Source organism: Phacochoerus africanus, chromosome 4 (genome assembly GCF_016906955.1).
Source record: "Phacochoerus africanus isolate WHEZ1 chromosome 4, ROS_Pafr_v1, whole genome shotgun sequence".
NCBI classification, from domain to species: Eukaryota; Metazoa; Chordata; class Mammalia; order Artiodactyla; family Suidae; genus Phacochoerus; species Phacochoerus africanus.
In genome coordinates this window covers 59,610,719-59,632,671 of record NC_062547.1, presented here as the reverse complement: position 1 = coordinate 59,632,671, position 21,953 = coordinate 59,610,719, and the positions used below count along the sequence as shown (strand labels likewise).

Sequence of the window (21,953 nt, the reverse complement as noted above, 5' to 3'; positions counted from 1 at the left end):
AGCAGAAGATGCCAATCAGGTGGCCCCTGAGTAGCCCTCCTGCCTCTGCTACCAAATATGCCTGGACTTTTTCCATCTTTGTTTAAGCTCTGCTCGTCAGCAGCCCACTCCTTCCAACTGGGGAACAGGAGTGGGTGGGGGACCTGTATAGAAGAACACCGGGGTAGAGGGGGCGGACAGACCAGGATCCCACAGCAGGGGTATGTGGCCCATCAATGTGCCTTCAGACTGTTTATCTGCCTGGGATTCCACCCATCCCAGGAGACAGCTCCAGTTTCTGGCGCAAAGGGGTTAAGTCCACTTGCACTTACCGACCAATAGCAGCGCGCAGCGCCTTCGCGGCTTCTCCTGATTGGTGGACACACAGGGCGGGCGGGAGGAGAGGGGACACCCACTCTGCCCAAGGATGCACTTAAGAGGCTGTGTGGCCGTGCTGCGCAGCACCAGATCGCCTCCGCCATGAGCAGCGGCGCCGGCCCGGACATAGCGGAGGCACCTGAGGAGCGGCGTTTTCTCAGGTCAGTCGGGGAGAGGGCCTGGGGGGACCAGGGACTGTAGATCAGAGGCAGAGCTGTGGCTGCGATGAGGAGGCGAGGAGAATCCTAGGCCCGTCCCACATTGCACTGGAAAGATTAAGCCTCTGAAGCCGCATTGCCAGGGAAATGGCATCCGCAGCAGGCCCGCCCCTCATGAGTTATTCATCAGCACCGCTGGTTGTTACCCCATCACCTCACAGCCCAAGGAGGGCCCACCTCCCCCTTTCCATCTTTCTAGGGACCCTCTAGATGTAGGCTTTTGTCCTACATCTGGGAAGAGCAGAGCTCTTTTCGCCCCTCAAATGCTCACACCTCACTTGGTAGTCCACCTGCTACTAACCCCTTTTCCAGAGAAGAAAACAGACCTGTGGAGGGAAGCTACTGGCTGAGCTGGGGCTAAGGCAGTTTTTAAATACGTGGGCCACTTGCCAGTGGGTTGATGAATTTGGGATCTGGAGCTGGCAGCTGTGGCTGTGCCTTTCACCTTGTCCTGAGTTGTCATCCTGTGTCCTCTAAGTCCTTGTGACATGGGACCCCAAGCAGGGCAGTAGACCTCACTGTAAACCAGATCCAACAGCCTCTTGTGCGGCTACCTGCTCACTGTCCCCTCAGCCCTTCTTCTCAAGGCAGGTACTGTGTAGTTGACTGGCTGATGTCCAGACAAAGAAGCCTAGAGACCTAGTGCATGCTAGGCAGGAGGAAGAAAATGATCTAGAAGCTGGAGCTGTGACTTCATGTAGTGTGGGGGACAGTGGGGCCTCAAACGCCAGCCAAGGAGTGATGGGGTGTTGTGTGGTAAGTAGCAGTGGAACTTGGGGAAAGGAGGCTGAGGTTGGAGACATAACGGGGAGCATTGTAGGTATGGTGAGGAATTTGAGTATTCTCTGAATTCTGAGGGTCCTTAAGAAGGTTTGGGGTGGAATTCCCGTCGTGGCACAGCGGAAACGAATCCAACTAGGAACCATGAGGTTGCGGGTTCAATCCCTGGCTTTACTCAGTGGGTTAAGGATTTGGCATTCCTATGAGCCGTGGTGTAAGTCAAAGACGCGGCTTGGATCTGCAACAGCTCCGATTAGACCCCTAGCCTGGGAACCTCCATGTGCCGTGAATGCAAAAAAGACAAAAAAAAAAAAAGAAGAAGAAGGTTTGGGATGGCAGAGGGGGGTGGAGGGGCTGTGAAATCTGTTCAAGTTTTCAAAGCCCCTGCAGCTCGTGTTGAGTTTAGGGGGCATGAGACTGGTAGGCAGCCAGGTGAGCAATGCTGGATGGAGATTGGTGGGCAGAACCACGAGGGGGGAGAAGCAGATGGAGCTGAGAAAGCAGGGAGTGTCTGGCACAGGCTCCTTGGTCTCAGAGCTCAGCCTCCAAACTGGCCCCTCCCAGAGCATTTTGAGAGTATCAGGCCCAGTCCCCTTTGAAACCAGGTCACCTCAGCCTTTCTGGGGCTGGTGAAGAAAACCTGGGGCCTTGCAGCTCCTCTCATCTGGGGGCTAAGGTTGGGAGGAGCAAGGAGCAACCTCATGGAGTTCCCTTGTGCAAGGCACAGTGGGTTAGGGATACAGCATTGTCACTGCTGTGGTGCTGGTTCAATCCCTGGCCCAGGAACTTGCACATACTGTAGGTATGGCCAAAAAAAAGAGGCACCCTCCCAAACTGAGCACTGCTTCCCAGTCCCACACCAGCTCTGTCCTATCCCCTCTCTCACCCAGAGCAGTTATTGCCCCCACCCCTGGGCTCCTAAGCCAGAACTGCCCTCCTGCCTGTGGAGTCCCAGTTATCACTCCAGTGACTGATTAGGCAGGAAGATAATGTTCCAATTGGAGGTCAAAGCTTTGGAACCGAGGAAAAGAAGGAATGGACGGTCCTCCCCCAGCCTCCTGTTAGGGCAGCAGAGTTGTCACAAGGTGGAGATGGAGGAACCAGCCACGCTCCTGGAGCACCTGTGATATTCTTTCCGGGAGATGGGCTGGTCTCCCCTGGGGCGCTCATTATCTGGCCCCACCATGAACTCCTTTTCCCTACCTGGTCCTTCGACATCCTGCAACATCAGCCACAAATGAAGTGGGGTTTGAGTCTGGCTCTGCTTGCCGAGGTGACAAGGCATGTCACCTTGCCTTAAGCCTCCACCCGTGTGAGACCCCCAAAGTGTCTTTCTGACCAAGTTTCTCATCTTCAACCACTAACTTCTCTCTAGCCATACCAGCCTCTTTTTTGTCCCTTGAACCTGTCAAATTCATTTCCATCACAGGGCCTTGTGCCTCACCATTCTCGCCTGCTGGATTACCTCCCACAGTGCTCCAGGCCAGCTCCAACAGGAAGCCCCCTGACTCCCCATCCCACAGCAGTCCTCCCTTCCCACCTCTGCCCGTCCTGCTTCGTGGCTTGGTCACACTGCAGAATTGACCAGATAGTTATGGTTTCCTACTCACAGGACTGAAAAAAGGTACCCCAGTGGAGTTCCTGTTGTGGCGCAGTGGTTAATGAATCCAACTAGGAACCATGAGGTTGCGGGTTCAACCCTTGGCCTCGCTCAGTTGGTTAAGGATCCGGTGTTGCCATGAGCTGTGGAGTAGGTCGCAGATGCAGCTCGGATTCCACATTGCTGTGGCTCTGGCATAGGCCAGTGGCTACAGTTCTGATTAGACCCCTAGCCTGGGAACCTCCATATGCCGCAGATAGTGGCCCTAGAAAAGACAAAAAGACCAAAAAAAAAAAAAAAAGCTACCCCAAGATTTACCGCAACAACCGTCTGTAAGTCTGCCTCTGCTTCTATACCCCAAACATGGCTCTGGAGACAGACACCAAGGATGGAAAGCTCAGTTTTCCAGCTTGCTTCCTGCATGCCTCTGGGTAAACCATTTTGCTTCTCTGAATGGTTGTATGTTCTTCCAACTCTTCTGAGCCTAGACCTTAGTATTCGTATTATTATTATTACACTCTGCATTGTTGGGCTGGAGCAGATGCCCTTCCCCAACTTGAAGGGGTCCTTCTAGGGGAAACTGGCATCAGGGTTTAGACCCTGCCCAGCTGCTCCAACCCAATTGTAGAATGAAGGACATCTGATCCTCAATGCCAGCTCTTCCTCTCTGTAGCCGCCAAGGCTCTGCAGCTTGCTCTTGGAAGAGCCCAACATTCAGTTTAATGCTCTGCCATCTTAAAAGTCTTAATAATTATTGATAAAGGGGCCCCACATTTAATTTTTGAGGCACCGAGCCTCAAAAATTATCAGCCTGTCCTGCATTTACTTTTGCAAAGGAGGAAGCAAGGCTCAGAGAGATGAGACGGACCTCAGTCCCTCAGCAAGTTGGTGACAGAGCTTCATCTCAAGCAAGTTGGCTCTGTCTCTCTGGCCACAATTATTTAAATTTTATCACTGTCCCTAAAGAGCGGTCATCAATGAGTCTCATAGCTGTGGGCCCCACATCCCACCTCCCCAAACTCCTGTAGCCTTCAAAACCCACCTCTCCCAGGCACCCCCGTCCAGTTTGGACCCCTCTGCTCAATGGTTTCCTTTGTCTGAAGTCTATGCATCACCCCCATCAACTAAGTCCTTCATGCTCCATTCCCCTTTCTGGTTTCCTCCTGCCTTGCGGGCTGGGAGCGTCTGGGTCATGCTAGATCTTCCATGCTTTGGGGGCAACAGAACCAACCTGCACTGCCATGTGCTTCTTCTACCAGCAGAGGGCTCCCGCACCCCAGACTTGTGCTCAAAACTCCTGCTGCCCGGCAGGCTTTCTTTCAGCTGTGTGCCAGAGGTTTGGGGAAAGTGAGGGAGGGTCTATGGCTCTGAGCACAGAGGTGGGGGGTGGCATCAGGACCTGGCTCCAGAACAGGGGTGGCACACTTCTGGCTCCGAGACTCTGTCTCTTAAGTCTTTCTGTCTCTCTGAGCTTCTCTCCCCATTCTGACCCCCAGCACCGCAGAGGCAGCTGCCCTGGAGCGGGAGCTGCTGGAAGATTATCGCTTTGGGCGGCAGCAACTGGTGGAGTGGTGTGGCCATGCTAGTGCTGTGGCTGTGACCAAGGTACCTGACCCCTGATCCTCAACCTTGACCCCAACTGGAAGGTCAGCCCACCAGAGCAGAGGCTTTAGCTGCATGACCCCCATGACCAGGATAGTCATTTCTGCTCTTAAGAAGCCCCTCTGCTTGGGGCTACTCCAGTCCATCACTCAGATGGGTAAACTGAGGTCTGGAGAGGATCATCACTGGCCCAGGCCAGGGTGTCAGTAAACGTCAGGACAGAAATGAGGGCCCCCAGAGACCTGGAGGCTACCACAGAGATGAGTCTGGGGCCCTTGAGGTGCAGACCTGACTGCCTGCCTCTGCCACCTCCTGAGTCTTGGGCACGGGGGACATCAGCTTCTGAAGTCGGCACGTCCAAATGACTCCCTCCCACGGGTAGGGGAACCAAGACCCAGGAGGGGGCAGCAGGTCTTCACAGGGCCCCGGGGGTTGGAAGTAGATCTATGTCCAGCTCTGGGGCAAACCCCTAGGTCTTGAGCGAGGTGCCTACAAAAGACTCGAGTAATAGCAACGACAAGGCCACTATCCAATGCCTTGCACCATGTTGCCAAACCACACTGGCTTGACTTTTCCTCCTCTGAAGAAAGGGTAATAAACTGACACCAATGAATAAACTCAAATGACTTAGAAAAGTGACTGATTGATCCGGGGCTCCAGCATGTAACCCTGTCCCTCTTCCTCCCCTTCTTTTTCTTATTACCACTGTATACTTTCTTAAAAACTCAGTATCTTTCTTTATGTGGACTCATTTTTTTTTTTTTAACTCACATATTCCTATTTCCAAGTGAAACATATCCTGAGGAGAAGAAAAGGATGACATTCAAAGCCACAAAAGAAAACCCGGTGTAGTAAACTCATGCCTGGTTTTGCACTGAAAGCTCTGTGTCTGTCCAGAGGCCTCTCGGTCCCAGCCAGCTGGATGTTGTCACTCTCCCTGACTTGGTCACGGGTCTGGGCATGGCGTGATGGGTCATAGGCATGATCATGGTGGGTCCAGACCCTGCTGAGACTTTGGGGAGGAGACTCAAAAAGGAAATAGCTTTCCCTCCATGTGGTTGGAGTTTAGAGAGCCACTGTTGCTCCCATTTGATAGAAGCAAACTGTGACTGGGGGAGGAAAGGGAGCTGAAGCCACAGAGTCAGAGTAGGGCTGAGACTTTTTTTTTTTTTCCTGTCTTTTCTAGGGCCGAACCTGTGGCATATGGAGTTTCCCAGGCCAGGGGTCTAATCAGAGCTGTAGCCACCTGCCTACGCCACAGCCACAGAAGCTTGGGATCGGAGCTGCGTTTGTGACCTACACCACAGCTCACGGCAACGCCAGATCCCTAACCCACTGAACAAGGCCAGGGATCGAACCCGCAACCTCATGGTTCCTAATCAGATTAGTTAACCACTGAGCCACGATGGGAACTCCAGGGCTGAGACTCTTAAAGAGAGCGATACACAGGCCCACAGAGACACAGAAAATATGAGAAATAGAGATCAAGAGAGAGACAGAGGGCAAAGACAGACTGAGAGAAACAGATGGGGAGAGACATAGTCTGAGAGATACAGAGATAGAAGGGAGGGGAAGACGGAGGCTGATGGAGAGGGATGGCTGGAAAGAGACAGGGCATGGTGAGTTGGAAAAACACCCCCCTCCCCAGCCCCCCCCCGCTCACACTTTGGGGCCTCCAGGAGGGATGGAAGCCTGGAAACATGGGCGGGGGAGGGGCAGCCACTGCAGTGGAAAAAGGTGGAAGAATGTCTGCAGCTCAGGCCGAGAATAAACAAACCGCACTCCGGGCACTGGTGGTGGCTGGAGGCACGTTTCTGCTCTGGCTTGGCAGAGCCTGAGGCAAGGACTCTGCCTCTCCAGCAAGGAAACTGAGGCCCCCAGGGGCCCCATGCCTCTCCCAGAATGCCTCTCCTCCTGTCCTCTGGCCCCCAGGCCCAAACCCTAGCCCTTCCTCCACTTGGGCCTCAGTTTCCCCACTAGAGCAAGGAGGAGTTTGAGCCCCATGCCTTTGCTTTTGCTGTGCCCTGCCAGGTGTTCCCTTTGCCGGCTCTTTCCCGGAAGCAGAGGACAGTGCTGGTCGTGTGCGGCCCGGAGCAGAATGGGGCAGTGGGGCTGGTCTGTGCCCGGCACCTGCGGGTGTTCGTGAGTAGCAAGGATCCCCTCAGCCTCCCAGTGTTACACTCCAGCCCTGCAGAAATCACTTCCTCCTCTTGTTAGTGTCCCGGGGGAAGGTTAAGGCATGTCAGATTACAGAACATCCCTGGTGCTTGCTCCACTGCCTGGGACCCAGATCTGGGGTCAGAGGCCCAGTGGAGAGCTTGGAAGGCACCCCCACCCAGTGCCAACCCCTTCCCACTCTCCACAGGAATATGAACCAACCATCTTCTACCCCACACGCTCACTGGACCCACTGCATCGGGACCTGACTACCCAGTGTGAGAAGATGGACATCCCCTTCCTGTCCTATCTGCCCACAGAGGTCAGCCTGGGTGGCACCTGAGGGAGGCAATGGAGGACAGGGCCTCAAGGCCACCCTCTGACCCTTGTGTGTCCTCCCAGGTTCAGCTCATCAACGATGCCTACAGGCTGGTGGTGGATGCTGTGCTGGGCCCCAGTGTGGAGCCTAGTGAGGTTGGGGGCCCCTGCACACGTGCGCTGGCCACGCTCAAGCTACTGTCCATCCCCCTTGTGAGCCTGGACATTCCCTCAGGCATGCCAGGTGGAGGGGGGTGCGTCAAGACCTGGGGGGCTTGGGTGGAGGCCACCTGTACCCTGGCTTCTTGAGGTCCCAGTCTGTCTGCCACCCTGAGCCTCAGTTTCCCCAGCATGGATGGATCCTGCACTCTGGGTGTGGCTGAGGGTCATACCCATCCTTTGGATGGGGAAAGACCCAGGCTGCTGCCCTGATGACCCTGGGTCCCCTCCCCCTCACACCTCACATCGTGCCTGCTGCCCACCCTGGCTCAGTCGCCAGGGCAGACGTGAGCTCACTCAGCAAAGCCTCGCCCATCCTGGCTGCCGCCCCATGCCTGTTGGAGCCATTAGGCAACGGGCAGACGGAACAAACAGCTTCTGGCCAGCCGGACCCTCCACGGGGGTGGCCAGACTCAGGGGACTTCCGCTGGCCTACAAGACCCCAGGGTCTTATCAGCAGGATGCCACAGAGCTGGGGTGGTGGGCTAAGGGAGGAGGTGGGCTGCTTGGTCAGAGCGGGGAGGCTTCAGGCTCACATCAGAATGGATAGCACAAGGCAGAGAGGGTCACCCTGTTAGGTCAGAAGAGGTTATTAGGGGCTCTAGTCTGAGAGTGGAGGCTAGGGTCAGAGAAGGAAGGCTTAAAGTCAGAGGGAGGCTTTTAGTTACTGGCTCCAGACAGGTCAGAGGCAGGAGAGAAGGCAAAGTCCCTAGTCTGAAGGTGGAGGCTCATCTGAGAGGTGGCAGAGGCTGCAGCCCAGTGAGGGAGGGGCAGGGCCGTGCCAAATCAAAAGGCAAGATCTAGTCTAACGATGAAGGCAGGGATGTCAGGTCAGAGGGAAGAGCCTCTAGGCAGAGGGAGGAGGATAGATGCTCAGTTTGGGAGGAGAGGAGAATGTGTCCTGACAGAGGCAAGAACCTGGGGCAAAGAGACAAGTCTGGTGTGGGAGGCTTGCCTCAGTAGTCTGTCCTCAAGTAGAGAGTGGGGATCTGGTCAGAGGGAGGAGGCTGGCCTGGAAGCCTGTGTGGAAAGAGACTCCCATCTAAGTGTGTGTGGGGGGGCCTCAGGATTGATAGGGAGGGAGGGATGGGGTCAGAAGGCAGAGGCATAGGTCTATTGGGAAAGGGCAACAGGCGGAAATGATATAGTCTGAAGGTAGAGGCTGAGTCAAGGAAAAGGAAGACTGGGCAGAGGCTCTGGTCAGAGGAGAAGGGAAACATCTCCAAGGAAGGGCAGAAACTGGTCTGAAGGCAGAGGCTCAGTTTTATGGGGAGGCAAGTCTGACCAAGACTCATGTCAGAGCAGAGGCTGTGCCTGATGGAGAAGGGGAAGTGGGCAGTGGGATGGGAGTACTCTTGTCTGACAGAGAGTAGCCCTTCCAGCTCCTGATCCCTGGCTCCCATCCTTCCTCTCTCAGGCTGGGACCCAGAGACCGGCGGCGACTCTGAGGACGGGCTACGGCCGGACGTGCTGGTATCCCTGGCGGCGCCCAAGCGATGCGCCGGCCGCTTCTCTGGGCGCCACCACTTCGTGGCCGGCCGGTTCGTGCCCGACGACGTGCGCCGAAAGTTCGCTCTGCGCCTGCCAGGATACACGGGCACCGAATGCATCGCGGCACTTTGAAAGCCACCCTCGCCTACACGGCTTGGGACTGCGCCAATAAACAGACGTACCGCCACCACCTCGCCTGGGCCTCCTGTGTGTGCAGGGTCTGCCTTGGGGGTGGGCGACCTCTGCGAGGAACTTCCCACCGGCCCCCTGGTGGCGCGAGGCGGGAGGGATGGAGGGTAGACATAAAGCGGGACTTCCCGCTGGCCTCCGAGAAAACTCGAGCCAGAAGATTGGAGGGTGATTAAGGGTGGGATTTTCAACCGGCTCGGCGTGGCCTAAAGCCAACAGAATCAAAGTTAGACACGATAGAGGGTTTCTAGCTGCCTAAAGGGCGGCCTGAAGCGCAAAGACTCCGACAGCACCAGGCTCAATTCCAAGAGGCACTTCCCCAGGCAGCTTGGGATCCAACGTGGAGAATGGAGGGGGGGACTTCAAGCCGGCGACTAGGGGACGCAGGCCAGCCTGAGGGCGGAGGTACGGCCGGACGCACCGAGGGGGGCAGCCCAGAGAGGTTGTCTGAGCACCGGTCACCTCGGGCCAGGGAGCTTTGCTTGGACGGGGCGTGGCCTGGACGGGGCGTGGCCTGCGGCCGCGTCCCTCCCCCATCCTCAGCCCCAGTGGCTGCCAGACCCGCGGGAGTCCGACCAGAGTGCGCAGCGGAGCCGGGACCCTCCCTCCAACTTTCGGACCGGCCATGGCGTCACTGCCGACACTGCTCTGCCTCTGTGTCGCCGCCGCACACCTGGCGGGGGCCCGAGGTGAGGCGCCCCCAAACTCCAGCCCAGCTCCCTCAGCGTCCGAACTTCTGGCAGAGGGCCTGGCACGCAGCCGCGTCTGGAGACAGAACCAAGGGACCCACTCTCTTCCTCAGGCCTGCAACCCCTTTGCCAGTCCTGGGGGGGTGGTGGGTGGAGTGAGGGGGCAAGGGAGAGGCAGAGCTCCAGGACCACCTGGGGCAAGAGCAGACCTCATTTGCTCTGGAGCTCCATTCTTCCAAGGGATGATAGGGGTGCCCCAAATGTAGATATGAACTTCAGGTTCTTCTGGATTCTTAGGACTGCGGGGTACCTGTCTCGGCCACAGCGTTTGAACCCTGAATAATCCGGTCCTAGCCCCAGGATGAAGGGGTCAGAGCTGTCCCCTCTCACCTAACGCCTTCTCTCTTCCACACCCACCCAACCACACTCACACACACCCCATTCAGGAAAGAAATTCCCATCTCTGGAACACTCAGTGGAGTGGGGGGACTGGGCCCATTTCTCAGATGAGGAGAATGAGACTCCAAGAGAGAAGGGACTTGCCAGTGGTCATTGCCCAACTTGGCTATCTCAGACAACTTGAGGCCAGAGAAGCCAGGCTAGATTCCAAGGATTTCCCTTTGGCAGCTTGGATCCCAAACGCAGGGATGCAAGGTAGACTGAGGGAGGGACTTCTAGCCAGCAAACAGATAAAGGGGAATTCAGATCAACATGAGGGCAGGGGCACAGCCAACTGAACTCATTTCATGACCACTGAACACAGTCAGTGGGAGTTCCACTCTAGGGAAGCAGAGTGCACACAGACTTCCCAAATCTATGGAGCCAGGACAGTGTCAGAGTGGGGCATGGGGCTATGAAAGATTAGGGTGTGTGTGTGTGTTAGGTGGGAGTCATAGGGAGGCTTCCTGGAGGAGAAGGTGCTGCTGTTCTTGGGCTCAGCCAGAGCTGGATTCTGGCTTCTCCCCAGTGAATGGGGGAAGATCGTTGCAGTACCTTGCAAAACAGGAGTTCACAGAGGTCCCTATCAAGATGCTTCCTCCTTCCCCCCTTCCTCAGGCACAACCACCCCTGAGGAGCCTACAGCAACTGCATGGGGCCTTGAAGGTCCATCACTGCGCCCTGGTCAGCCATCACCAGCCCTGGAAGACTGGGAAGGTGAGTTAGCTTAGGTCTGAGTCTGGGTTCTGCTGTGGACTCTCTGTGAGCTCCGGCTGGTGCAGTGATGAGAGGAGGGGCCGCAAGCTGTGTGAAGAACCTAGGATGGACCTGGTTCCTGGGCATGGCAGGCCCTGGAATTGGAGCCCTAAGAGGTCTAAGTTTTAGGAGCAGAGAAGTGAGATCCCAGGCTATATATCAGGGAGGAAACCAGGGTGGATTGGCGGGGGCGGGGGGGGGGGGATGACAAACAGCCCAGTTCAGGCAAGGAAGCAGGAGTTCTGGAACCCGAGTCTCTAGCTTCCTGACTAGGAAGGTTCTATTTGACTTGCTCCTGACTCAGAAAAAGAGCGACCACCCCCTGGGGCGTTGATGGAGGCAGACGCTAACCTGCGGGAGGCCAGGACATGTTCTGGCTTCTGTGGAACAGAGGTTGCCTGATGGATTCAACTGGGTGATGAGCAAGGTCACACCAGCTGCTGCCAGGGGGCTGCCAGGCATTGGAAGTGTTGGTCTTAGCCCTGGCTCTTCCTGCTGCCTTATATCTCCTCAAGCCTCAGGGGTTCTGAATCCTGAGGGTGAGGGCTGTTGAGACAGTGGCAAGGTCTTAGCATGCACTCATGGGTCAGCTCAGGTACTGAGCAGCAGAACTAGGGACGGTGCAAGAGGTATCCAACCTCCCTTGATCCCTTTACAGCTCCTTCTGCCCTGAGGGCTCTGGATCGGGGCTGGCTGGGCTAGCCCCTGCACTTTTGGGGGGAGGGGGACCCGCTTAAACAGCAGGTAAGGCCCTTACCACGCAGATGGGGGTGGTCAGGAGGCAACCCCGGCCCCTGCATGCACAGATGGGGCCCGACCGGCTACGGCCCGAGTCCCAGAGAATGCGGTGCCTGCAGAGGCCAGCGAGTGGACGTCCTGGTTCAACGTGGATCACCCGGGCGGCGACGGTGACTTTGAGAGCCTGGCCGCGATCCGCTTTTATTACGGGCCGGCGCGCGTGTGCCCGCGGCCGCTGGCGCTGGAGGCGCGCACCACGGACTGGGCCCTGCCATCAGACGTCGGCGAGCGAGTACACTTGAACCCCACGCGCGGTTTCTGGTGCCTCAACCGCGAGCAGCCCCGCGGCCGCCGCTGCTCCAACTACCACGTGCGCTTCCGTTGCCCGCTCGGTGAGGGCCGGGCTGAGGGGGCGGCGGGGACCGGTCGAAGGTGGTTGAGGCCAGAAGGGATGGTGCCGGGGATCCGGCAAGGCCGTATAGATGTGGGCGTGGCTGGGAAGAGGCGGGGCCCTTTAGGAACAAGGCCCCAGGAGAGGGCGGGACCGACAGAGGAGGGGCTTTGGGAAGAAGGGGCTGGGAATGGCAGAGGCCCCGTTAGGGGTCTGGAAGGATCCCCCAGGAACGTACCTCCCTCTTGCTGCCCTCATTTGCTCACCTATAACCGCTCCGTTCTGTGGGGGCGTGTTTTGAGTCCCAGAGGTGTGTGAGACCCTGGGAGAACAGCTAGGCTTATTTTGGCGGGGGGCGGAGCGGTACCCCAACTGCGCCTTCGACCTGTGCCCTTGGGGAAGCACTGATGCAGGCAATGGGCAGGACTTCTCTCTGTATTATCTGCCTTCGGATGCCCAAGATGGGGGCCTCCTCCAATCCCACATTGTCATCAGATTTCCAGGAGGTGCAGTTTCTGGGGTGGGCCGTCACCTGATGCCCCCATCCCTGCCCTCTCCGCAGAGGCCACGTGGGGCGCATGGGGCCCGTGGGGTCCCTGTTCGGGAAGCTGCGGGCCAGGCCGTCGCTTGCGCCGCCGCCGCTGCCCAAGCTCCGCTGGGGATGCATGTCCCGGGCGTCCCTTGGAGGCGCAGAAGTGTATAAGGTCTCCATGTCCAGGTAGGAGGGGCGGGGCCTGGAGGAGAGAGTTGGGTTAGAGGCAGGGCTTGGGTGTAGGGGTGGGGCAGTATCTAGAGGGGCTGGTTGGGGTGGAGCCTAATGGGAGAGTGAGGAGGCGGGGCCTGGTTGTAGGGGCGGAGCCTGGAGGGCCAGAATTTGGACCACATGGAGATTGGCTTTTCCTTCCCTTCTGGGCCCCTGAGGAACATTGGTAAATGTGTACATCTGGATCGGTGGACGCCGTTGGGATCATGTTCAGGCGTGGGCAGATCTAAGGAGGTGCTTTCTCTGTGTGTATGGCGGAGTGTGCTGATGCTCCGGCCGACGTGGACACACTGAAGCTGGCTTATGCACACAGGGTGCACACAGGCGTGGCATTCGCAGGCTCCGCCTGTCCCCCACGCCCACGCTGACACGCGCTCACACCCTGGCAGACACGATGCCCAGGCCCTCCCAGGGCCGGACACCAGGCCAGCCAGGAGGCGACTGGAAATTCCAATCAGGTCTGGCCTCCACAAACACGGTCTGGAGTCTGCCTCAGCTGAGCCTGCGGCAGGGTGGGGGAGCACGGTGGCCAATGGGGTGGTGGGGTCCCCACCCTACCCTGCTTGGCTCGGCCTTCTCCGTGCCTCTGCCCTGAGTTTCCAGTGGAATTTTCCATTTTATGGAGAAACCACAGGATTGGGACGAGCGGGAGATGTTCTGGGCCCAAGACTCAGCCCCTCGCTGGGCCCCCAGCCCCTGCCTGAACATTTTCTCTTGCACTAGAAGGAGCCTCTCTGTTCTGTGAGAATCACCACTTTTGTTCCCTCCTCCAGGACATCTTCCTCACACTAGGACCCCAAGTCCCACCCCTTGGCCCAGGCTTGACCATTCAGCCCAAGGTCCCCCTCATACTAGGGGCAGCTCCAAGCAGATCCATGCTGAGGACTCTGAGGCGGACAAGGCCAGGAGGGTGTCTAGGTACCTTTGTTGAGTGACAGGAAAGCCCTCCCCAGGAGGGGGTCAAGAGTGTCCTTTGCCTTCCTGTGTCCTCCCCTGCCCAGGGTGCAGCCTCAACATTTGTGGGTGCCCTGACCACATCCTCCTGGGCTCAGTGGTCACCCCAACTGGGCGTCCACTGCCAGGAGCCAGGGTCTCCCTGAGAGACTGGCCTGGCACTGTGGCCACTAGCAATGCCCATGGAACATTCCGGATGCCTGGAGTCTGTGCCAGCAGCCGAGTCAACGTCAGTGCCCAAATGGATGGCTTCTCTGCAGGCATGGCCCAGGCCCAGGCCAACAGCTCCATATCTGCTGTGGTCACTGTTGTCCTTAAGAAGTTGGGTAAGTGCCTTGAGTCAAGAAGGATGAGGGGGCTGAGGAACTGGGGAGGGCATTCTGGATGACACCAAGCACCCGGAATGATGTGATGGCAAGTGAGATCATTGGAGAAAGAAGTAAGTCATTGGAGAAGATGCAAGGTGAGACGTGGAGTTGCAAAGGGAAGCATTAAGATTAAGCATTAAGGGCATAATTCCAGCAGATTTGGGGTGAACTTGGATAGGGGGCGGGCCAACAGAAAAGGCTCATGTGAAAAAAGGCGTCACTGTAAGGGAAAGGATGGGGCCTTGCTCTTAGGAAGGATCATTTAGAGAAGCTGGGATGGGGCAGGGCCCTGAACGTTACTGCCTTTGCCCCCAGAAAAGCCCTACCTGGTGAAGCAACCTGAGTCCCGGATTCGAGAAGCTGGCCAGAATGTGACCTTCTGCTGCAAAGCCTCAGGCACCCCCATGCCCAAGAAATACTCCTGGTGAGTGGCTTGCCCCCTGCTCAAGGGTCTCGTGCACAGCTTTGGGGTTGCAATGGGCTTCCTGTGATATGTGCTGCTTTGCAACCTCCCTATGCTGCATGCAGGGTGGGGCAGATGCAGCCTCTCCCCTGTGCCAAGGGCACCCATGGTGTTGCTCATCCTCCACCCAGGTTCCACAATGGGACCTTGCTGGACAGGCGAACACATAGGTACGGGGCCCACCTGGAGTTGCATGGGCTTCACCCAGACCAGGCAGGCACCTATCACTGCAAAGCATGGAATGATGCAGGGGCTGTGCGCTCGGGCACTGCCCAGCTCACCGTGCTTGGTGAGTACCCTCAACAACTGCCCTCCAACCCTGAGCAAGCCCTGATATCAAACTGAGCCCCAATTCCAGCTAAAACTCAACCTCAGATGGCACCCCAACTTCGGACTGATCTCTGACCTTACTCAGTTCCATCCTAGGCCTCCACAGCCCCCTGGTTGAGCCTCTGACCCTAATCCAGGCCCCCAACCTTGGCTTTGATGGAGCTCTCTCCCTTACCCAGATCTGGCTGACTTCTTGCTCCACAGCCCCAGGTCAGCCAGCCTGTGACCCCCAGCCCCGAGAACACCTAATCAAGCTTCCAGATGACTGCAGTCAGCCGGGCAGTGGCCCCACCTACCTGGATGTAGGCCTCTGCCCTGACACCCTCTGCCCCAGTGCCACAGGCTCGAGCCCCCGGTGTGGGGATGCAGGCTCCCGCTGCTGCTCTGTCCGCCGCTTGGAGAGCCGGAAGATCCGTTGCTCTGGCTACAACCTCCCAGTTAAGATAGTGGCTGAATGTGGCTGCCAGAAATGTCTGCCCCGTCGGGGGCTGATCCGGGGACGTGTGGTGGCCGCTGACTCTGGCGAGCCCTTGCGCTTTGCCCGGATTCTGCTGGGCCGGGAACCCATTGGCTTCACATCCTACCAGGGTGACTTCACCCTCGAGGTGGCACCTTCTACTCAGCGGCTGGTAATTACTTTCGTGGACCCCAGCGGCCAGTTTGTGGACACTGTCAGGGTCCTGCCTTTTGACCCTCGAGGTGCAGGCGTGTACCACGAGGTCAAGGCTATGCGCAAGAAAGCCCCTGTCATCTTAGATGCCAGCCAGAGCAACACCATACCCCTTGGAGAGCTGGAAGATGAGGCCCCCTTAGGCGAGCTGGTCTTCCCGCCAGGCGCCATCCGCAGAGCCGACGGTGAACCCTATGCGGGGTCTGTGGAGGCCCGGGTGACATTTGTGGACCCCCGAGATCTCACCTCGGCAGCTGCTGCCCCCAGTGACCTGCGCTTCGTGGACAGTGACGGGGAGTTGGCCCCACTGCGCACCTACGGCATGTTTTCGGTGGACCTCCGGGCCCCCGACTCCACAGAGCAGCTGCAGACTGGGCCGGTGGCCGTGCGTGTGGCTGCCAGCCAGATCCGAATGGCCGGCCATGTGGAGGCCCTGAAGCTGTGGTCGCTGAACCCTGACACGGGCTTGTGGGAAGAAGAGAGCGGCTTCCAGCGTGAGAGGTCGGCGGCCCAGCGGGTCCGTCGGGAGGAGCGGGTCTTCCTGGTGGGCAACGTGGAGATCCGAGAACGGCGTCTGTTCAACCTAGACGTGCCCGAGCGCCGCCGCTGCTTCGTGAAGGTGCGAGCCTACGCCAACGACAAGTTTACGCCCAATGAGCAGGTGGAGGGCGTGGTGGTCACACTAGTCAACCTGGAGCCCGCCCCAGGCTTCTCCGCCAATCCCCGCGCCTGGGGCCGCTTTGACAGTGCTGTCACTGGCCCCAATGGTGCCTGCCTCCCCGCCTTCTGCGACACAGACCGGCCGGACGCCTACACTGCCCTGGTCACCGCTACCTTGGGCGGGGAGGAGCTCGAGCCCGCCACGTCCAGGCCACGCCCCCTTCCGGCCACCGTGGGCGTGGCCCAGCCCTACTTGGACAAGCTTGGTTATCGCAGAACCGACCACGATGACCCCTCTCTCAAACGCAATGGCTTCCGCATCAACCTCGCCAAACCTAGATCTGGCGACCCGGACGAGGCCAACGGCCCCGTGTACCCGTGGCGCAACCTACGAGAGTGCCAGGAGGCCCCAGTGACCGCCAACCACTTCCGCTTCGCTCGCGTGGAGGCGGACAAGTACGAGTATAACGTGGTCCCCTTCCGCGAGGGTGTTCCGGCCTCCTGGACTGGAGATCTCTTGGCCTGGTGGCCCAATCCGCAGGAGTTCCGGGCCTGCTTTCTCAAGGTGAAGATCCAGGGCCCCCAGGAGTACATGGTCCGCTCCCACAATGCGGGCGGCAGCCACCCGCGGACTCAGGGCCAGCTCTATGGGCTGCGGGATGCCCGCAGTGTCCGAGACCCCGAGCGCCCTAGCATGTCTGCTGCCTGCGTGGAGTTCAAGTGCGGAGGGATGCTGTTCGACCAGCGTCAGGTGGACAGGACGCTGGTGACCATCATGCCCCAGGGCAGCTGCCGGCGTGTGGCGGTCAACGGGCTCCTGCAGGATTACTTGACCCGGCACCCCCCACCTGCACCAGCTGATGACCTGGCTGCCTTCTCCATGCTGGCCCCGCTGGACCCTCTGGGTCACAACTATGGTGTCTATACCGTCACTGACCAGAGCCCAAGGCTGGCCAAGGAAATCGCCATTGGCCGCTGCTTTGATGGCTCCTCTGACGGCTTCTCCAGGGAGATGAAGGCCGATGCTGGCACAGCCGTCACCTTTCAGTGCCGGGAGCCAGCAGCGGGCCGGCCTAGCCTCTTCCAGAGGCTGCTGGAGTCCCCATCGACAGCGCTTGGTGACATCCGCAGGGAGATGGGTGAGGTGGCCCGGGCACAGGCCCGAGCCTCTGGTCCCCTCCGCACCCGCCGGGGCAGGGCCCGGCAGTGACCTGGGCCCCAGCCTTGCTCTTCTGCCTTGCTCTAGACTCCTTTGTCCTTGGGAAGTCTCACCAACGCCCCTCCTCCTTCTCCAGATGTTCACTCTCTCTTCAGGTATCTGGGCACCCTGCTCCCCTGCCCAGAGTTGAGTCAGGTCAGATGGTGGAAATGCCAGGTAGATGATCATTGTTGTATGACCTGAAGTGGAGTTTGTCCTGACTGTGGGAGCCAGCGTCCTGGGGGCAGGCAAACGACTGAGGCCCCCAGGGAATCCTTCCCAGCTCACCTGCCAGCTCTGATTTCATGTGTTTTGACCCTGATTTCAGATAGTCTACTCCTTTAGATTTCTCTGCCTAGCTGGGCACTTTACTGGGTCCTCTACCCTGAGCTTTGTTCTTGGGGTTATTTATTGAAACACAGGCCGCAAGGCTGGTCACTGGTGTGAGTCAGGGGTATGGACGTGGCCCATTGAAGGTCTGGGGAAGAGGCTTCTTGGCTCTGGGGCTGGAGGGCACAGTTCTCACATGTTTGGTGCTTGGGGGTTCCCCAGGGGGTCAGGGCAGGGAATCAATTAAAGATGCTTCATTTCCATTTCATGGTGTCAGTCTTGGGGAGAGAAGGAGGGAGGCTGGGGTTCCTGGATCCAGCTGCACCTTGGCTGGCATGAACAGGCCAGAAGCACACATGGACATTGGTGTGTAAGCAACTTGGAGGCCCCCCCCCACGAGGCTCCTGACACTCCTCAGGCAGGCATGTGGACCCCAGCCAACGCCCACAGAAGTGTGTCTGTGACACGTGTGTGTAGAGCCGACTCATGAGCGGCCCTGACTGCTGAACACAGTAGCAGCTGCTGCCCTGGCCTTCTCCTCCTTGCCTGGCTGTGGTCAGTGGCTCCCACCTGGCCACATGCCCAGGGGCTACAGTGGGCAGGGAGGGGCCCTGGCAGGGACAATTGCCCCAGGAGGTAGGAATTGAGCCTGCCCTGGACTTCCTCAGCCAGGGCCACAGCTGCCATGCCTCAGGTCCCACCCAGCTGAGGCCTAGCCACGCCTTGACCACACAGTGATCAGGCTGCCCCAGGCCATGGTCCTGAGCCCTCTGAGCTCACCGAGGCTCTCAGGCTGGAGGCTTTGGAATCATCACTTTCTTCTATCACTTGCTTGGCCAGGCAAGTGGTCCTGACACCCCAAAGGGCAGGTGCTCTTCTGACCACACCCCTATTTTCCAGACAGAGAAACTGAGATCCCCAAAGGAGAGGTGAAGGGCTGCCCGGGCCCTGGAGTGTGTCCTGGAAGGAGAGGGGACTCACTGGATGGCCCAGCAGCTCCCTCAAGAACATGCATGAGGAGTTCCCATTATGGCTCATTGGTTAATGAACCTGATTAGGATCCATGAGGATGCGACTTCGATCCCTGGCCTTGCTCAGTGAGTTAAGGATCAGCATTGCCATGAGCTGTGGTGTTGGTGGCAGACTCGGTTCGGATCTGCATTGCTGGGGCTGTGGTGTGGGCCGGCAGCCATAGCTCTGATTCCACCCCTAGCCTGGGACCCTCCATATGCAGATGTGGCCCTAAACAAACAAAATATGAGTGAGACTCCCTTGGCCTGGAGGTATGGGCCCCTGGAAGGCCTCTATGTGGCATTTTTGGGGGCCTGGGATGGAGAACACTGTGCCTGGCCGATTGCCCTGGGAAAAGGGTGATTGCAGGGAGTTGGAGTGCAGGGCGTGCTCAGGTCTTCTGCACACCCACCCACCCACTTCTCCTTCTGCCACCTGCCTGCCCACTCCCCATCTGCTCACCCCCACCCCTCCCGTTCATCTTACCACTTACCTGTCCAGTATTTAGAGGTATCAGCTCTGTGCCAAAAATGGGGGCCCAGGGAGAGCTTGGCCTGAGGAGAGAGGCTCACACCCAGACCCCAAAACATCCTTGGGGTCCACGCTCTGTGCACGTGGCCAGCAGGCTCTTGTCCATCTGGAGAATTCTCCAACTAACAACCCATGACCTCTTTAGCTCTCACGCACACTTTTACTTAGCCCATTCTTTTCCTGGGAACACTTACCCCTGCCCAGGGGGCAGACCTAGGGCCTGCAGGGTCTGGGAGAATCTAGAAAACCCCAATCTCTGAAGGTGGACCCCTGGGCTCTGCTTGGAGACAGGGTTTGGAGGCCCTGGATGTCATCACCCCAGCCTCTCCTTGGATAGGTTGTGATGAACAAGAGAGGAGAGATGCTTTGAGGGCCCAGAGAGTCAGAGGCATGTGCATTTATCCCAACTTACTGTGTCCACCTTCATCACCCCCCCGCGGCTGACAGGGAAGCTCCCAGGGGAAGGCCTCAACCCAAGGCATTGCAGACCCTGGGCCTACCTGTTGGGGTCCCGGGGAAAAGCAGGAGTGGGGGTGCCTCCCGCTGTAGCTGGCAGGAGAAGCTGGCTTCCAGGCTGAGAGTGATGAGGTGTCAGGCTCCGCTGCCAAATACCTTTCATTGAGAAAGTGTTGGGGCTGTGGCCACTGCCAGGCCTGGGGCAGATGAATTTGGGGCAGGCTGCTGGCACCCCTTCCCCCCAGGCGGGGTTAGGGAATGGGCATCATCCTGAAGCCCCCCCTGCCCCTCTCCAGCTGCTGTGGCTGAGCCAGGAGTGAGCAGGGGCTCCTGAAAGGAAGCAGGCCGGGGAGACTGTTCCAGGCAGAGGGTACAGCCCACAAAAATGCTTGGCACAGAGCAGGGGCTGTAGCCTCAGTGCCTCCCCAAGTCTGCTGAAAACTCTTCAAGAGGGCAGCCCTTGGCCCCAATATTCAGATGAGGAAACTGAGCCTCCAAGAGAAGGAAGTCATTGCTCTGAGCTGACAGCCCAGAGCCTCTCAACACTGCCTTGTGACCCTATTCTAGCCTCTGAGCCAGGAGTCCTGCCCCCTCCCTCCTGGAACGTTTGCCATTCACCTTCTGGTAAATCCATTGCTTTCCCCCTAAAGCTGGGGCTGCCAGACCACACCTCATCATCCTGGGGTGTGGGGGGCATGAGCCCCCCTCCCTGACCCCAGCTCCAGCTACCCTGGGGTCAGCTCAGGGCATAAGGAGGCCCTCGGTCCCGCCCACGGCTTATAATTTTAGAACCAGGGGTTCTTTAAATTCCTAGTACTGTGAGTGGGAGAAAAATCCTGGAACAGTGCTTAAAACAAGAGCTTAAACCCATGGACTCCAAGAGGAGGAAGATAAAAATGAACACACATTGAGCACTGACTGGATACAAACCCTCCCTGGCCCCCAAGACCTAACTCACTTTGAGGGTATTTAATGTATATTTATTGCCTTAGAGCCCAACATAGGCTTTGGGGAGGGTGATTTTTTTCACACACATACCTCCCCCCCCCATTTCACAGCTAAAGGGACTTGTCCAGGGTCACACAGCAAATGGAAACACTATGGGCTGAGTGGAAGGGCAGTGTTTTCCAGAGAAAGGGACATAGGCTCTGGGTCTTGAAGGATGTGTAGGAGTTTGCCAGATGGACAAGGCAAGAAGGGCATACCAGGCAGCTGGAAAGGTATATGTGAAGGCAGAGAAGGAAAACCTCAGGCGGGCATGGAGAGAAGCAGCGGAAGGGAGACACTCAGCGGAGGTAAACAGGGCCTTGAATGCTGGGCGAGGAGCTGGAGAGTCTCCGGCAGGTAATGGGGAAACACAGAAAGTGCTGGAGCAGGGGAAATTCACATAATTTTTCACAATAAAGACTCCTCTAGAGCTGGTGAGGGATTCAGCTTATTGGAAGTTGTTTCTTTTATGGAACTGGAGTCTGCCCCCTCCCACGTGGCAGCCCTTACAGGGTCCAAACTGCAGCCGAGCGCCCCCTCCTCTTCGGCTGCCTCTGGTTCTGGCTGAACACTGCTGGCTCCTCCAGCAGGGCCTCGTGGTTCTGGCGCGGCCACCCACCACTTCCCCAGCCCCGTCTGTCTCCCTCATCAGCCCTCAGAGTTGGGTATGACCCAGTCGCAGACCCCAAAGACTGGAGCCAGCCTGGCGGGGAGACCTGGCTTCAGTTGAGAGGGGAGAATACTTGCATTTTAATGGTGGAAACAGAGGCAGGTGCCAGCAGAGAAAGAATAGTCCAGCTGAATGCTGATGTCCTGCTGCCTGACCCCTCCCAGGGCAGAAGCCGAGGCCAGTCCTCAGGGCCTAGGGTCCGGGGGTGGGGGTCTGGGCAGACAGGAGGTAGACCCCAGGGATCAGGGAAGCAACAGATTTGGGGATGGATGAAGAGAAACACCCACTGCTCTATCCAAGGTCACAGCTGCCATGTAGCACTGGGGATGTGGCACAGGGAGTCAGATGTCCTCATCATTAGTCCTGAGGTCACACCATTCTGGTCACACCCTACCCTGTCCTTCCCGTCAGGTACTTTGGCCAAAACCACTCAGCCACCTTCTTGTCATTCATTTGGCTAAGCTGTCATTCCTAATTGCAGCCCCCACCACCACAGTCATCCCTCCAAAGTGCATGTTGCTGGATTTGCTGGTCACACTGGATGTGACAGCCCAGCCAGCTGCTGTCCCACCCCTCACAGCTGCGCAGATGGACACACTTCTGACACAGGCCTTTGCAG

At 57.9% G+C, this 21,953-nt stretch overlaps 2 protein-coding genes across 3 annotated transcripts; both read left to right on the top strand.

Moving 5' to 3' along the window:
* Window positions 1–43: 43 nt before the first annotated feature.
* YJEFN3 (YjeF N-terminal domain containing 3) lies at window positions 44–8,932 on the top strand. Of its 2 annotated transcripts, XM_047776433.1 has the most exons (6): window positions 44–518; window positions 4,452–4,560; window positions 6,589–6,699; window positions 6,923–7,036; window positions 7,117–7,267; window positions 8,669–8,932. In XM_047776433.1, exons 1-6 carry the CDS (start codon window positions 460–462, stop codon window positions 8,872–8,874), a joined length of 750 nt encoding a protein of 249 aa, XP_047632389.1. In that variant the 5' UTR covers window positions 44–459; the 3' UTR covers window positions 8,875–8,932. The 2 variants fall into 2 exon arrangements, with proteins under 2 accessions (XP_047632389.1, XP_047632390.1); XM_047776434.1 differs by lacking the exon at window positions 7,117–7,267.
* Window positions 8,933–9,491: 559 nt separating this feature from the next.
* On the top strand, window positions 9,492–17,922 carry CILP2 (cartilage intermediate layer protein 2). The gene is made up of 8 exons (XM_047774369.1): window positions 9,492–9,620; window positions 10,677–10,775; window positions 11,672–11,944; window positions 12,506–12,661; window positions 13,708–13,986; window positions 14,344–14,452; window positions 14,623–14,780; window positions 15,026–17,922. Exons 1-8 carry the CDS (start codon window positions 9,557–9,559, stop codon window positions 17,359–17,361), a joined length of 3,474 nt encoding a protein of 1,157 aa, XP_047630325.1. The 5' UTR covers window positions 9,492–9,556; the 3' UTR covers window positions 17,362–17,922.
* Window positions 17,923–21,953: the final 4,031 nt, after the last annotated feature.